The following is a 16,021-nucleotide window of genomic DNA, read 5'->3' on the forward strand; positions in this document are numbered from 1 at the left end:
CACTTGAAGGTGAACCCAGTTCCCCTCAGGACCCCAGAGGAGATGGCACAGCCCCGAACCTGCCCCACTCTTCCCCCAGGGGCACGACTCTCTCCCTCCATCAGCTTCCCAGTGGGAAAAACGAGCTCGGGCGCGGCCGCCGGCCAGCTCGGACAGGGGGATGGAGCGCGGGGGCTGCTCCCGGGGAGCCCCGCTCATGGCGGCTGGGCGCCATGTGGGGCCGGCGGCCGCCCCTCCGTCTCCGCGCAGCGCCGCTCCTACTCGGCGAGGGGCAAGAGCGGAGCAGGGGGCCGGGAGCGAGTGGGGCCGGAGCTGGCCGGGCGGGGGTGGAGGGGAGCGGCGCCTCGGTCGGAGGGGGGTGCGGAGCCGCTGTGGAGGGCGGAAACGGGGTGGGGGGGGATTTGCGTCAGTGAGGGAGCTGGGAGCGGGCGAGGGCGGGCGGGACGGACGGAGGGACAGAGGGACGGAGGGAGTCTGCGGAGAGGCACCGGCCATCTCCGCTCGCCCGCTGCCGCCCGCCCGTCCCACCCCCCACCCCACATGGAGCTGTGCCCGGGGTCTGCGGCGCCCTCGGGCTGGGCGCTGCCGCTGCTCCTCGCCCTGGGCGCCGGGCTCAGCCACGCCACTCCGCACCTGCGGTACAGCCGACCGGGCTCTCGCAGCAAGTGAGTACCGCCCGCCCCGGAGGGGGCTGCGGAGCCGCTGCCTGCAGCGCTGCGAGCCGGGCTGGGTTGAGACGGGCTGGGGCGGGCTGAGGCAGACAGTGGTGGTGCCGGGGCGGGCGGGCTGGGGCGGCGTGTGGGCTCCCTCCGGCCGCTGCCGGTTCCTGACGGCCGTTGTCTTACCCCCCCTAGGAACTGGTGCGCCTACATAGTGAACAAGAACGTGAGCTGCTCGGTGCTGGACGGGACGGAGAGCTACGTCCAGGCCCAGTACAAGTGCGCCTGGAACCAGTTCCCCTGCCAGCCCACACCGGTGTAAGTAGCCGAGGAGGTGACTTTGGGGAGGAGGAGCGCTTGGCCACCCCCTTGCCAAGCCACGGTGGAGAAGCAGCCGCTGCCGGTGTTCCTGGCCCGTCCGCAGCACCCTAAAACCCGTACAAGCTGGGGCAGGAGGATGCACACTGCCCCTGGCCCCCAGCGCGCCCCGAACAAAGCACTCGCTCGTATTGCTAACGTAAGGCTGCCGAAGTTAATTAGAGCCAGATTGCTCACGTTGTTGGTCTGTACAGCCAGTCTTCTGCTCCGTAGAGCTGAAAGGGAGCTGCGCTGGCACGACTTCTCGCACCGTGGTGCGTGGCGTCCTGGGGCTTGTGGGGAGGTGGCGAGTGCCCGGGCTGCTTTCTGCGGGCGGTGGCAATGCCAGCACCTGCTGGGAGGGCACCTATGCACCTCGTCCAGATTGGCCAGGGTAAAGCCGTGCTCAAAACCGGTTTCCTGGTTGCTCCGTGTTGCTGGATCGGTGTGTAACGGCGCGGGAGAGCCAGGAGCGTGAGCCAGCGCGTTTACAGTCTCTGTATCCCTGTCAGCTGTCCAGCAAGGAGAGCAGCCAGTGCAGAGAGTTTTAAAGGGGGCAATACAAAGTTACTTGTTTAATTTTAAGCTTCATGCTGTTGCGTGTGACCACATGGTAGTCTTCAGAGAGGCCACCTGTACAACACAGTGTGCTGTGGCAAGGCTGTGTCAGCCTGCAGGTACAGCAGGAGTCAGGGAACGTCTGTATCTCACCCTGTGGCTAATCTCAGGCAAATTCCCTTTCCTCAGTTTCCTACTTGAAAAGCAGTAATATTTGCACACTTCTAATTAAAAGCTGTAGGTGATAAACACTCTCTGAAACCATTTCACCTCCCCCAGAAGTCAGTGGGAGGACACCCATAGATCTTCTTTGTGGACTAAGTCTCAAGAATTGGGCTGAGGTGATGGTGAGGATTCTTTTACAACAAAGAATAACTAGTTTTTATTTTGACATAAACCAGTGATGATAAGACTGATACTGCTGGGTCCTGTGTGCTACTGAAATAAGACTGCGGATATCGGTGGTGTAGCCACCCTAGGGGCTATGACAGTAGGTGTTGGGCATTTGGCATTCAAATCCACTGTTTTCTGTTTGTTTGGATTGTTATTTTTGTTAAAAAAGTCAGCTTTTCTCTACTGGAATATATAAACACTGGAATTTGAGGGAAATAACAAAGGCAACAAACAGCTGAGTAACACTGTCCTGTGTAACTTCCCCTGCTTCTCTTTGGAGTGTCTTAACTCTGAGTTTATGGGCTGTGTAATGGGGTGTGCCCTCTGTTGTGCAGTCTCCATAGTGGATCTGTGGAGGAGTGAGGAGGGATTGAAACTGAGCTCTTTGAATACATAAATCTCCAAGAATTGAGATAAAGAATTTTCAGAGGTGGTAAATTAGGATTTTCTTGGCTTATCTGCTAGTAGATAATGAAGGAAGTGCAAAGGCATTGCTTCTAGCTCAGGAAATTCCTGAATTGAGAGCTGCTTGAGCGGGTGAGATCTTTGGCAGGAGTCAGAAGGAGAAGCCCAGCCTAAGCGGGGGGTTGGACTGGATGGTCTCCAGAAGTCCCATCCCTTCCAGATTACTCTGTGGTTCTGTGAAATGGCATTGTCTGTCCTTGTGCTTCTCCTTGAACATCTGGAGTTCGCTGCTGTCAAGAGAGAGAATATGGGGCTAAACAGACATTTGGTCTTGCCTGCTGTGGCCAATCTCCTGCGGTTTTTTTTGTTCTTTTGAGAATGGAATTAGATATTTATCACAAGCCTTTGTTTCCCCAATTTGGCTTTTGTGGGTGAACATTACTGTAATTTTCTTCATTACCTCAGTGGTAAATACAAAATAGTTACTTAGTCTCAACACCAAATACTTTTAAGTACCTATTACAGCACCAGCTGATTAGCAGTGAAAGCAGCTGGAATATCAAAATCTCAAAATGTTTCTATGTTCAAAATTATCTGTTTATTGGTTGTGACTTTTATTTTTCTGCCTGTTGCTGGTATACACATTCTTTAGAGGCAGAGTAATAAAGGATTGAAATACACAGTTCAAACCCTCCAAACCTCTGTGAACAGGAGTAACTTAATTCCTGTGAAAAGTATTTTTAATTCAGTAAGAGTAGTGGTCTGAATAACAAAATGTGTTTATACATGTTAGCTAATGCTGACAAAAATAGGACAGGAAAGAACTATAAAAGCAACAAAGAAATGACTGTGGGGACCTTTCTGAAATTATTCTCTTTTTCCTTTTATACCCTTATGTAAAGAAGTTAAAAATGAACTAAATAGCAGATATTCATTAGAATAAAGTACAGTCCCTGTGTAGTCTCTTTCTGATACCCGTGATTCATCTAAGAGCTCATTCTGCTGCAGACAGTGGGGACAGTGAGATCCAAATCAGAGAGTCTGTTAACTGTATCATAGATGTTTGAGTCTTATTACCACTTATGTAATATTAGGGCTCTTTTTTTTTTTTTTTTGGTCAGTCAGGGGATTTACTATTGATTTAAATTCAGTTTAAGACCAGGTTTAAAGAGCCCTTCTAGCCTTTAGGTACAGTCTAGGTTATGCATAACAAGCGCTTAAATGGAATAGCTCACTGCATTTTATATGGAAGTGCTTCACTGCCTTAAAGAAGCAGCGTGCTCCTCAGTTCCACAGGTCCTCCACATACAGGAGAGTGTGCATTGCAGACAGGGATTACAGTCAGCACTGATTTTTTTCTGTTTGGTTGGTTTTTCAGAGTTATTAAGCCTAACAGTCATATACATACATGAATCCTTCTCATCTGCTTTTTAGACCCATTAAAATATCATTTGTGTGAATAAAAAATACCCTACTGTTGGAATGACCGTGCTTCTAGGACTGTAATTTCAGTTTGGCTGTAGGGTTTTATTTCCTGAAATGTTAAGTTAAATTCAGGAAATGACTGCATTTCATGTGTGTGTTTTATAGGTATTTGGGCTCAATAGTGCATTTCCTCCCTGAAAAGTTAGTGAATGATTTGGCTGATTAAGGTGGCAAGGATAAATGTGAGTTGAAGTGTGGCAGCTTCAGAGATAGGACAAGGAGAGGGAGTGGAAAGGAAAAGCAGAAGGGCCCTTTGAAGTATGTTCCCTTTGAAGTATGGGGTACTCCTGATTTATTTTTCTTAAAACTGTGACTAGTGAAGGAGGGAGGAACTTTGTTATTTGTGGGTCACTGGACTGAAGGATACTTACACAAAAATATGAATGCTTTTACCTGCTACAAAATATCATATGCTTTGAAATTTAGTGTTGTTTCACAAATAACTGACCCCCTCTCCACCTCTTTTGCTGTGAATTTCCTTTCCTAGCTTTGCTATGTAGCTTTCCTATTTAGTAAGTGTAGCAATTTAGCATTATTAGCACTTTGTAACTAACAGCACTGTTTGATTCTAGGAGCAAAATGCCTTGCCCTTCTGACTAGACCCTACACACACTTTAGGGCTGTGGCTTCACTTGTACATCCTCTGGTCAATGTAGGCACTTCAGTGTGGGATGCTTTTCTACCAGTTGTTTGTTTTGTCTCTTGTGCCATAGAGTAAGCTGGGACACCTGGCTGTACAATAGGTGCTCCAGTTTCTGGCCCAGCATTTATGGGCAATCCTGCTTTCACTGGTAAGGTTTTAATTTTAAAGTTTGAGATGCACTAAAGCAGCTGAAGGAGAGAGATGTTTTCTGGCTTTGCTATAGACCTGGCAAATGGGATTTGTCTGTACGAGGTAGTAAATCAAATAGAAAAAAATGTAGACTGGGAGGAACCTCTGGAGTTCATGTAACACCCCTCCCTGTAGCCCCCAGCTAGCAGCAGAGGTGGCTTCAAAGTTAGATCTGCTTGCTCCTGGTCTTATCAGGTCCCCTAATTCAAGTTCCCACCCCCATTCATTCTGTTCATGTGAGTTATTTGTGTGTTCAAGTGTGTATCAAGTCACGTCACCTCTCCTTAGCTTGTGGGGAGTTGATTTCATGATTTAGTGTGAGTTTCTCATCCTAACACTGATGGTAAATGTATAATAAGCAAACCCATTATTTCACTAGGTTGTGCATACTTAGAAAATGGTCAAGAAAATGATGAATGAGTCGATAGCTAAATTAAGCAAGACTCTCCAGGTCGCTCATTAAGCAATATTTTCCAACTTCTTGTCATTTAATACTTTTTAAATGACTGTAAATAAACCCATTGCCAAGCTACTCATGGGTTTAATCATTGCCAAGAGGAAGATTTAAGGCAAAATACTGAAATAACTTTAGCCTCTTAACTGCCAGTTTTCTGCAATCATAAATATCCGGATAGATGACTATACTTAAAGTAGCACACAGCTTTTAATAAACAATCTTCAGTGGCTATTAGTAAAATAATACTGAGTAAAAAAAGAATAATACTGAAACCCAGCATTATCAGATGTCAAGTTAAATGGCTCCATCGATTTCCATTTTCTGGCAAGCCCAGAACAAGCTGGGTGGGGCAGTTCAGCCCGGCCTGGGAACACGTGGGAAACACACATGTAGTTTTCAGCCCTTCATTGTGCCAGACCTGAGACTCTGAGACTGTTCAGCCACTAAAAATTAATCATATGGACCAGTGTCAGAGTGCACAGCACCAGGCAGGATCAAACCCAAGATACACAGGTCGGCACAGATTAGAGCCTGTGTTTGCTGCTGGCATCTGGCAATGCATATCTTAAAAGAAAAACTTTCAGGATGCACAGAAACTTGAAGGGGAAGTGAGGGCTGTTTAATGATTCCCCTCCAAATACCTAAAAAGGTCTTCAGGATCTTTTTTTCCTACTTGGTGTATTTTGTATGAAGCAGAATTTCTTTGTACAGGCTCCAGCTAGCTGACTACATAGGGAGATTAGCCTAAGGGGTTGTGCATTAAAAACAGTAAGGAAACTTAAAAAAACTTCAGGATGTACTTCAGTTTCCTGGAGTGCTGCTTTGAAAATCTCTGAGTGCCTGCTGGGTGTGGTAAACTTTCCTGGCTGTCTCCCTGAGCTTGAAATTGTGCATCTCTGCCTCCCTGCACGGATTGCAACAGAGCCTTTCTTCTCTCTGAACCAGACAGGGAATTGCCATTTCACACATCATTTGTGTTTGTTGCAATAATTAAAATAAAATAAAATAAAATCAGAAACTGCTCCTCCGTTCACATTAATGTAAACAGAGTTATTTTGCTTTTCTGTGTTGAGAAATGTGTGACCTGGAGGTCTTGAGGCCTCTTCTGTTAAGCACCAAACTGTTGCCAAAACAACAAACTCTTAATTTTAGGGAGCTGATGACCTGTTTAAGTCCTATTTTGTCATAAACCACACAAAGAACCAAGGAACATTCTGCACCATTAGAAAGTGGGCAGTGCCAGTTCTGCACATCACAGATCATTACTCCATCTGACTCCTTTTTTGTATTGATTTCTGACCTTTCCTCTCCCCACTGGTTCACTTTTGACTTGGTGTCTTGAAAAGTCTGAGCTCTCAACCCAGTGCTACATTTTAAGCTGAAAGTTGGGGTCCCAGCTAATCCCACAGGTTAGCTCTTGCATCCATCAAAGTTTGGTTATCTTTTTTGTGTGTGGTTTCAAATACTCTGTCAAAGGTAGCTCCTTCTTGGAACACTCCTAGAAATAAGCTTATTTCATGGGCAGAGAAGCAGAAGAGATACTTCTACTGCTTAGTTTCTCAGGCAGCTTTATCAGGAGCAGTGTCCTGCATCCTCACTTCACCTTTCCATGATATGAGGTGAGACGCCTGGTCCCTCCCTGCTGCTGGAAGAGGCAGGTGAGGATGTTGTTCACACAGGAGCTCTTACAAAGTCGCTCCTGTTCCATCACTGTTACACTACATCACAGTGCTGCTCTACAAAATTTTTCTGAAATCCTTTTGAAAGGACTGTATTTTGGGGGTTCTCCTATCCCTTTTTATCTAGTGAGGGCTTAGTAGCTCACTGTTGGTTTATCAGCACGTGGGTGACTGGTGTAGGTTTATCTTGTGACAAGGTGGAAGGAAGCAGCCACGTAAGGTAATTCAATACTGTGAATCCCAAGGATGAAGCTCTGCCCTGAGTCTTGGCACAAACTGTCTGTCACTTAAATGCATCCTGTGCCTTGGTTTCTCTGTGCATAAGAAGAGGATTCCTACCTAGCATTTCAGGAGTGGTAATTCATGAGCATTAAGAGTATTAACATTTTAACAAATTCATTTTGGGGGCATTTCCTACTGGACTTCAGTGGTCAGCTTTTAAAAAGTAAAATCTTTGGCAGTTGAGAGAGAGAGGTATGAATGGATGTGTGTGTGTGTATATACATACTCAATAACTAGAAATAACCAGTATGAGACACAGGGATGTGCTTCAGGAGTGTACAGTTACTTTGTTGTTTCTTCCCAAGAGGAAACATTTCTCTCCCAAGTGAGAAAATTGTATTCTGAATCTAAGTTTTTTGTATAGAAGAGTCTAACTGAGATGAGTGGCATTGAAATTCACTGTATAAGCAATGAACAACAGCACTTCTGGAGATTTTCAGTGGAGCTACAAATGAAACCCTGTGGTGTTGTGTGAGAAGGGTTGAGCACTTTTGTCCTTTACCAGCCCTTGTAATCTTCTGCTCCTCTTACTGAAGAAAAAAAACCCAACCAAACACCAAACTCTGCCCTAAAATTCAGCCAGATTCTCCTGGATGTATTGTACTAATGTTCAGCATTAAGGAGAACCATGTGAGAGAGAACAGGCTGCAGTGAGCTGACAGACAATTGAAGGTCAGGCTTGATGAAGCTCTGAGCAGCCTGATCTAGTTAAAGCTGTCCCTGCTTACTGCAGGGGGGTTGGACTAGATGGCCTTTAAAGGTACCTTCCAACCTAATACATTCTCTGATTTGGGCACCATAATTCTCTGTTCCTTTCCTGGCACCAGGAGATACAGAACAGTGTTCTTTAGGGGAGGTGAAAGCAACTTTTCTCCCTCTGTCCTGAGAGCCAATACGCTGGTATGTGGTAAGGGGGAGGAATACAAATCACCTGTTGCAGGTCTCTGCCCCTTAGCAACTTCTAGAGGGAAGGCCATCACTGCCCCCATCATGCTTCCCAGGTGGTGTCAAGGTACAGAACAAACAGTAAAACCTAGAAAAAGTACTTAGTCTGTAATGTTCATTCCTGTTGTATGACACATTTAGTAAAATTGCAGTGCTTTTGTAGTCTGATACTGAAGTGCTCTTTCTAGTGATCTGGATGGGTCATGTCTTGGTTGTGGACACAGCAGGCAGTCACATTTCTGCAAATGCCTAGTGCTTGAACTTACTCTCTTGCTTTCCTTCAGTTTCAGCAGCTTTTTTTATTCAGAATTTAAATCAGAATATCTCTGGTGCAAATGTTGGTTGTGCTATACATTAGTGCAAACATTATTTAAAGCACCCTTGTGTGCTGTGTGAGCCCCAAGAAGCTGAGCCTCCTTGATAGTATGCTTTATGCATTCCACAGGGGTGCCTCAAAATTGTTGTTTTCTCAGCACAATTCTGAAGTTGCTTTTGATAATGTATATTATTAGGGCCTGATTATTATGTTACAGAAAGACCTGACCATGGACTTTTGGGAACTCCAGCTGGGATGACTGTGACTGCATTGGACTAGTGGTAAAGTCAGTGGTGCTTTCTGAAGAAAAAGCAGTACCTCAGGCACAAGTGCCTGCAAACACATGTAATAACCTTGGTGTAAATTTTGGAAGGCAGAAATACCAGCAGAACAGTAGCAGTGGAAAGATGAGACTGTGTCCAGTTCTGGGCTACTCACCATAAGAAGGACATTGAGGTCCTCGAGCGAGTCCAGAGAAGGGCAACCAGGCTGGTGAAGGGGCTGGAGGGCAAATCCTATGAGGAGCAGCTGAGGGAGCTGGGGATGTTTAGCCTGGAGAAGAGGAGGCTGAGGGGAGACCTTATCACCACCTACAACTACCTGAAGCGAGATTGTAGTGAGGTGGGTGATGGTCTCTTCAGCCAGGTGACAGGAGATAGGACAAGGGGAAATGGCATGAAGCTGTGCCAGGGCAGGTTCAGATTAGATGTTAGGAAAAAATTTTCACTGAAAGAGTTGTCAGGGCCTGGAACAGGCTGCCCAGAGAGGGGGTTGAGTCATCTTCCCTGGATGTGTTCAAAAAAAGGGTAGATCAGGTACTTAGGGGTATGGTTTAGCATAGAATGGGAACAGTTGGACTTGATGGTCTTAAAGGTCTTTTCTAACCTTGTGATTATGTGAGACTTTCTTAAGTCCATCTGTAAGAAGCAGCTTAGTGTCTCTAATGGCAGATGAAAATCAAAAGCTGTTTTGGGGTTCACTTTTAAAATAGATTTTTGCTGCAACATATAATTGGGATTTTATTACTGACTGCACAGCTTGCTTTCACTGAACACCTAGACTTTTGTAGGCTGATCTAGTCCTGTCAAAACATCATTTCACCACTTGACATAAATGCCCCAGGATAATCTCTTAGTAAAGACATATTTTGCTCAAATTAGGCTCATCTGTGTGCTGGAATGTAAACTGGCTGCCGACACTGCCGTGTAGTAGCAAGGTCATAAAAGAATGAAATCCAGAAGTGGGGTTTGACTCACCATAACTTCAGTTGTCTGCTGTCCAGAGGGACAAATGGGAGCATGGCAGCTTGGACACCTGTAGTAGTAGTGACTCAAATGCAAGTCAGTGGTGTCCAGCATGAACCTTAGCTAATCAGATGTAAATAATGACTGTAGAATGAGATGACTGTACTGACTGTATGGCCACACTGGAAACAGAGGCAACTAGTGCCTGCCCATACCTACGCAGTAGGCACCTGAATTTGGGGCGTGCTGAAACTCACTGTTACAGACAATTGCTCAAAGTCACCATGATTTCAGTGGAACTAGGATTTCTGCCACCATTTGTAGGGGTTGCAATTAGACCTTCATGTTTGGGAACCAGGAAACTTGGGATCAACTGGTTCTAGTTTAGTAAAGGTCTAATATGAATAGCCAGCTTAAATACATTTTCATTAGAAGCCTTTGCAGCCTACAAAATACTACAAAAAAAAAAAAAAAAGCTTAGTCAAAATATGATTGCATTTAATTATATCTTCTAGGTAGTATTTATGGGGGTGTCTGTATACCCTATCAGCACTCTCCTGTTGGAGATTTGGATGACTGGGGCATGCAAGAGCAGACCATATCATTTACAAAGAACGGATCTACATTCAATGAAAGCATTAAGTAGTGAAGATGTGTTTGTTATCTTCTGTTCAGCAGGACCATGAATTGCAGGCTGCTGAAGCTGTGGGACCTGTTCCAAGCACTACAGTATTTTGGACCGACCTTGAAGTTTTATGCTCAGAATAAACATTTTATACGCTGCTTATGTAGAAACATATGCTGATTCCGCAGTCTGTTCCTCACAGTGAGGATGTGGTGGCACTTATCTCCTTGAATTTCTCAAAAGGTTCAATGTTGATATCTAGTTACAGAACGGAGCCATATGTTTTCCCACCAATTTAGTCCAAATGTTTCCGATTTGTTTTATCGCTATTAGGTGACACTCCAAATATCAGTGCTAACTGCTTCCTTCTGTGGTTTAGCACCATGAGAAAATTATAGCTCGTTCCCCAGTCAAAATGTCTAGCATTTACAGCAAACATGGATTTTTAATTAAGCTTTTTCCTAGGACAATACTTTTCTCTCAAAGGGAAGGAATATTTGAATGGTCTTGCCACACTGTATGACTGTACTTCAGCTCTGAAATACTTATAGATTACACTTGGAGATTTGCATTAGTGTTCTGAAGGTATTTTCTCACTTGATCAGCATCTTGAATTCATGGTGAAGGTGGTAAGCATTGGTAGTTATAAGCCTGTTGTGGAAAGATTCCTTAAACCCAGCTGTTCTTATTTTCTCATTTGTGAAGAAAAATTAGAGACTGTTGAAATCACCCTTTATCCATACTATCTAAAATAATTATATAATTTGTAGTATTTAGCTCAGTTCATCAGCAGGATGTGACCATCATCCTGGAAGTCCACAAGAGAATGGGGTGACTAAGCACGATAAATGTTGGTGCATTTTATGTAACTTTTATCCATATAAGAATATATTTTTTTAAATATCTTTGAGACACTTGTAAAAATAATTGTGTTTATTAACACTTTAATATTGAGAAATCCAGGCCAACTGGATTTAACGGATTTAATAAACAAAGATTTAATATTTTACTATTTTTTAATTGCATTCCAGTATATTCAGGCATTAAAGTGGAACCATAATTCTTTAAGAGAGTTATGAAACTTTTGTGGAATGCTTTTGACCAAATTGCCTTGCTAGGTAACCATATAAAGATTCATACCTACGAGATAAAAGATGTGAATCTTGGGCATGTCATGGTCTAACCATGTAACTCTACCCAGCTGCACAGAGGAGCAACATTTGATTTCTCCAGCCACACTGAGTGGGGTTTGTGTTTGTATGTTCTATGTTTGCTAGGAATATGAGTGAGAAATTGGATTCAGAATACTGCAGATGTAAGTGAGGGTGTCTGATTTGTATGCTCCAGTAGCTCCCAGTCCCGTGTCATCAACATGCAGGATCACAGATTATTCTCAGGATGGGGTCCTTAGTAGAAAGTTACAGTTTGTTTTGTTAGATCTGTAACCAAGAATATAATTGTGTTCAGTGCTGTTAGACTGTTATATCCTGGCAAATCCTGGAAGTCTCCAGCCCCTCCACTGAGTGAGCCAAGCTCTGGCTTTAAAAAACTTGTGGTATGATGGAGAATCTGCCTTGGGCTGGATGCATACGGGTGACTGTCGTTCCTCAGTGCATCTGGACGGCGCTGGCACGGTGACACCATTCCTTGCATGGGAACTTCCACAACTGTGCATGAAGCACATCTTCCATAGAGAAGCAGTAGCAATGAGGCTGTGGTTTTTAAGAAAGCTTGATGTGACTGGATTCAAATTAGAAGAGTGTTAGGACACGTTCCTGTTTCCCAGTCTTACATACCTGGCCTTGCTGAAGGAAGTGGGAATGTTGAATAAGAATGGTGAACTTGCTTATTTTTTAGTTTTAAGACAGTTTGGAAAATTTTTATAATTTGCTCATGTGAAAAGTACTAAGCTTGGTTTCTTTTGTTTGGATTCTTTTGTATTAGGTTTTGTCTTGTGTTCTACTTTTATCTGAATTTTCAAGTACTGTGAAAGTGTCTACATTGATGAACATGACTACAGAGACTGTGCAAAGAGGAACTTGTCAAAGTGTGATAGGAAGGGCAAAGGTGGTACAATGAAAATCCTTGTTCTGTAATTTGAGCAGACATGCAGAATTTGCATAAAAGTTGGGTTTATCCTTTTACAAAATTTGTTTCATCTGCATTCGTAAAACTTTGCAAGGAAAAAATAGACCAATTGAAGGTAGTAAAAATACTGCAGTTTTCAGGAAGGAGTTTGGCCCCGACAGCACAGAGAGGAACACACACAGAGTTTGGAGCAGTTAAGTGCTTTATGGAAGTCAGAGAGAAGTATGTACAACCACTTCCGCCCTGTGAAAAACGATCTGGAAGCTCAAGGGTTGCGTTTCGGTAGTGCGGTCGCTGCGAGAGAGGTTGTAACGACTCTCAAACCACTTCAAAACACCAAAGCACTGAGCTAATCCTCTTGTTCCTCTGGCTCTGGCAGCTGGTTGGAAGGAAAGGAGTCAAACCCAAACTATCGACATGAGATGTAGTTTAATACTTTAGATAAGGGAGAAGGAAGAGGAAGTTCCTGGGTGGCCAGAACGTTGTCCTTCCTAGTGATGCCCTCTGTGTTACACTCCTCTGATTTGTAAAGCACTTGACCTTGGGGCCATCTGTACTTTACATTTGTAAACAGGATTCAGCAGATGCTTCAGTGAAAATTTTAGAAGAAATGATGAGCTGGAGTGTGGTCTACAGCTGTTCAATGCATGGTGTTACAGAGGTAGGAAAGAGTTGGAAACCCGCGCTGAGTTCATGTGCTCCAAGTCAGAACCTGAAAAGCCGACAGTCACAACAAACCACTTCCCTTATGAGCAGCTAATAGTTACAGCCTCGCCTGCCCCTGCCTTCCTGTGCAGATTCACAGGAGACAGGAATCCAGAGAGGCTTACTAGGATAAGCTACTCTTTGGCCCAAAGTAGTGGGGAAAATAGGACATTGTCTCTGATCAAAGTAACTCCCTGTAAATGAGAGGTCAGGGATAAAGGAATTATGTGAAAGAGCATGTCCTCTGTGTAACAATTAGAATATATTGTGGCAGAAGCTGGAAAGATATGCTCAAAAAAGAAACCAAGTCACCATTAGTAGTTAACACCTTGAAACCCTGCCCTCCACCACCCCCCCAGATTTGCAAAGCATCTTACCAAAGTGGCAAACGCCTATCAGATAGAGGGCATAATATTAAAATTACATCTCTGAAGGTGGAAGATGCTGAGTAAAGAAATGCAGGATTATTTCATCACATATTTCCATGCATGGTCTTGAAGAGTAACAGTTAAACTCTTACCTTGTGGCTTCCAGTAGAAGCTGTTTCACAGCTGGTGCAGGATTTAACTCTTTCCACCTGGTAGCTGATTACTGATTATTTTTAAACAACAGTGATTTTTGCATATTAATACAATAACATATTTAATGAAACATGTAGTTGATTTTTTTTTCCTTCTGTGATTGCATGGTTGCTTCTGGTGCCCATTCTGCACTGTATCCTCTCTGTCCCAAAACACAATCCCTGTGAGCCCAGGCAGGCCATGAATGAAATCTGTTGCAGAGCTCCTGTTGAATCCTTCACTGCTGTGCTGTACTTCTTGTGCCAGTGTTACTGCTTTAGGGACATGTCAGCTGTGAAGTGATTCTGCCATTTGTTAATGGATGCAAACCATTGTTCTCATTTGAAATCATCTTAAGAAAAAGATCTCAAATCTGATGGGTTAATAGTATGATACTGGTTTTATTCAGAGAAGGGAATTAGCATGGAAAACTGAGGTAACATTTTTGTTTCTGTTGCAGTATCTGTTCCAAGTATACAAATTTATAGCACTTAGGTAATGAATCTCTGTTTTATTTACTGTCCTCATCTCTCAATCCCAAAAGAACTGTACCTTAAATTGTAGTTTTTGTAAAATAGCCTCTGCCTATGGTCTGATGGGATACCACAGTGTCTGACTACAGCCAGACATGGAGCATGTGTACTGAAGGAAAGTCATCTGTGGTTAAAGAAAGTTGCACAAGCAGAATCATTTTGCTATTTATTAACTTTTGAGTGGTTAATTATGGAAACTTAAAGTTGCATGTGCACAGGTTTCCCTGCAAGATCCTCTTCAGCTTAGCTGGGGCAGTGAAGTAGAAAAGAGTCAATTCCTTTGTTGGTAGTAGCCTTTCATCTGACTCCATCTTTCAGGTCCTTATCTGACTCATGCTTTCAGCATTCCGTCCTTCCCTCGAATATCCCTCTTAGGTTTGACTGCTCTGTACTACAGATTCTAAGGAACTGCTTTAGTGGAGAATGTGGAAAGACAAGTGGGACAAAGCAGGCAGGAACATTTGTTGATGTCAAGAAGAGTCGTTGCCAGCACAGCCCTGTGGATGAGTTTGTGAGGAAAAAGGTTTTGAATGTATAGACTAATGCACAGGAGATCACTGTTACTCTCAGCAGTGTCTGGTGAGACGAACCTTTACCTCCCACAACACATTATCTCTCTGCTCATACATGAAACCCCTCTTGCTATGGGTATTTGTTCCCTCTTGCATGACTGCGTTGAGTGCGAGTAACTTTAAAACCTAGACAGCAGCATTTGTTCATTTGATGTTTGAAGGCCAACGTGAAGCAGATGTGAAATTAATTGATTTTCATTTTTAAAATGCTGGTTAAATTTTAGGTTTGATGTAAATAACAGATTAGGCTTTGGATCATTTAAAACACTTTCTGTTTTGGCAGATACCGAACAAGTTTCAGACCGCGGTACACAGTTGCGTATAAGACAGTAACAGAGCTGGAATGGAGATGTTGTCCTGGGTACAAAGGAGAGGACTGCAGAGAAGGCCCAGCAGAAAAGCCAAATACTGCTCGTCGTCCTACAACACCAGCAAAAGCTGTTGTGAAGAAAGGCTTGGGTAACTTTTCCTTTGAAATCACGTCTGGCTTTTTGTTTTCTCTTTTAAGTGTGAGAACCATTATGGTTTCTATTAAACCCATCTACTGACAGGTACAAAATCCATATGGAAAACACTGTTTGGTGGGAAAATAATAGCCAGGCAATAATAGTCTCAATACACAGAGTTTTCTGAAGAACAGTGGAGGGGTGGGTGCGTAACACTGGCCATAAATGCCAACTGGCTACTCATGGTTCAGGAAAATACTTGGTTTTGGTAAGAATTTATGGAGTGTTTTGTAGTTTCTTCAATATTCAGGATGAAAAAAACCCCACAAAAAGAAGATATAATTGAGAGGCTTATTAAAAAGAACACTTACTAATTTTAACAATAGATGATGGTCTCTAGAAGTATGACAATGTTTTATTTGTTCAAGGGCTTGTGTGGATTTTACACATTCCTGTTAGATTACCTGTCTTAATACTAAGGACTAAGGGAACGCTAGGCCTCCATTGCTGAAAACATACCTTAAAGAATGAATGATGGCTGTTTGTATAAAATAGTGTCTTCTGGAAGGGTCAGAGGAGTGCTGTTACTATTGTGCCGTTTCTGCATTGCAACAAATGATAAACAGATGTTTCCTTCCCAAGGATTTTTCCCCAACATCATCAGGAATTAGTGTCACGTGTAGCGCTTAGTCAGATTTCCATTTGTGGGGTTTGTGTGGTGCAATGGATTGGGGCTGAATATATGGTTTTAAACTACTCCTTTGGATTCTATACCTGCTTTAAAAATATTTTGTTAAGCCACCTAAATTGTTATTTCCAAAAGATGATAATAAACCACCATGATATCTCTCAAGTAACTTGCACGCTGCTTATCTCTAGA

The 16,021-nt window shown here is 43.6% G+C and overlaps 1 protein-coding gene across 1 annotated transcript in view; it reads left to right on the forward strand.

Annotated features, from left to right (window-relative positions):
- Positions 1 to 540: 540 nt before the first annotated feature.
- Positions 541 to 16,021, forward strand: part of EMILIN2 (elastin microfibril interfacer 2) — a gene marked incomplete at both ends in the record, with an annotated part of 31,504 nt that continues 16,023 nt past the window's right edge. Inside the window, 3 exons of the mRNA XM_084280124.1 lie at positions 541 to 665; positions 855 to 977; positions 14,979 to 15,154. Coding sequence (XP_084136250.1) covers positions 541 to 665; positions 855 to 977; positions 14,979 to 15,154 — 424 coding nt within the window. The remainder of the gene's footprint in view (positions 666 to 854; positions 978 to 14,978; positions 15,155 to 16,021) is intronic.

This window comes from Gallinula chloropus (assembly GCF_964237585.1).
Source record: "Gallinula chloropus genome assembly, chromosome: 2".
NCBI lineage: Eukaryota > Metazoa > Chordata > Aves > Gruiformes > Rallidae > Gallinula > Gallinula chloropus.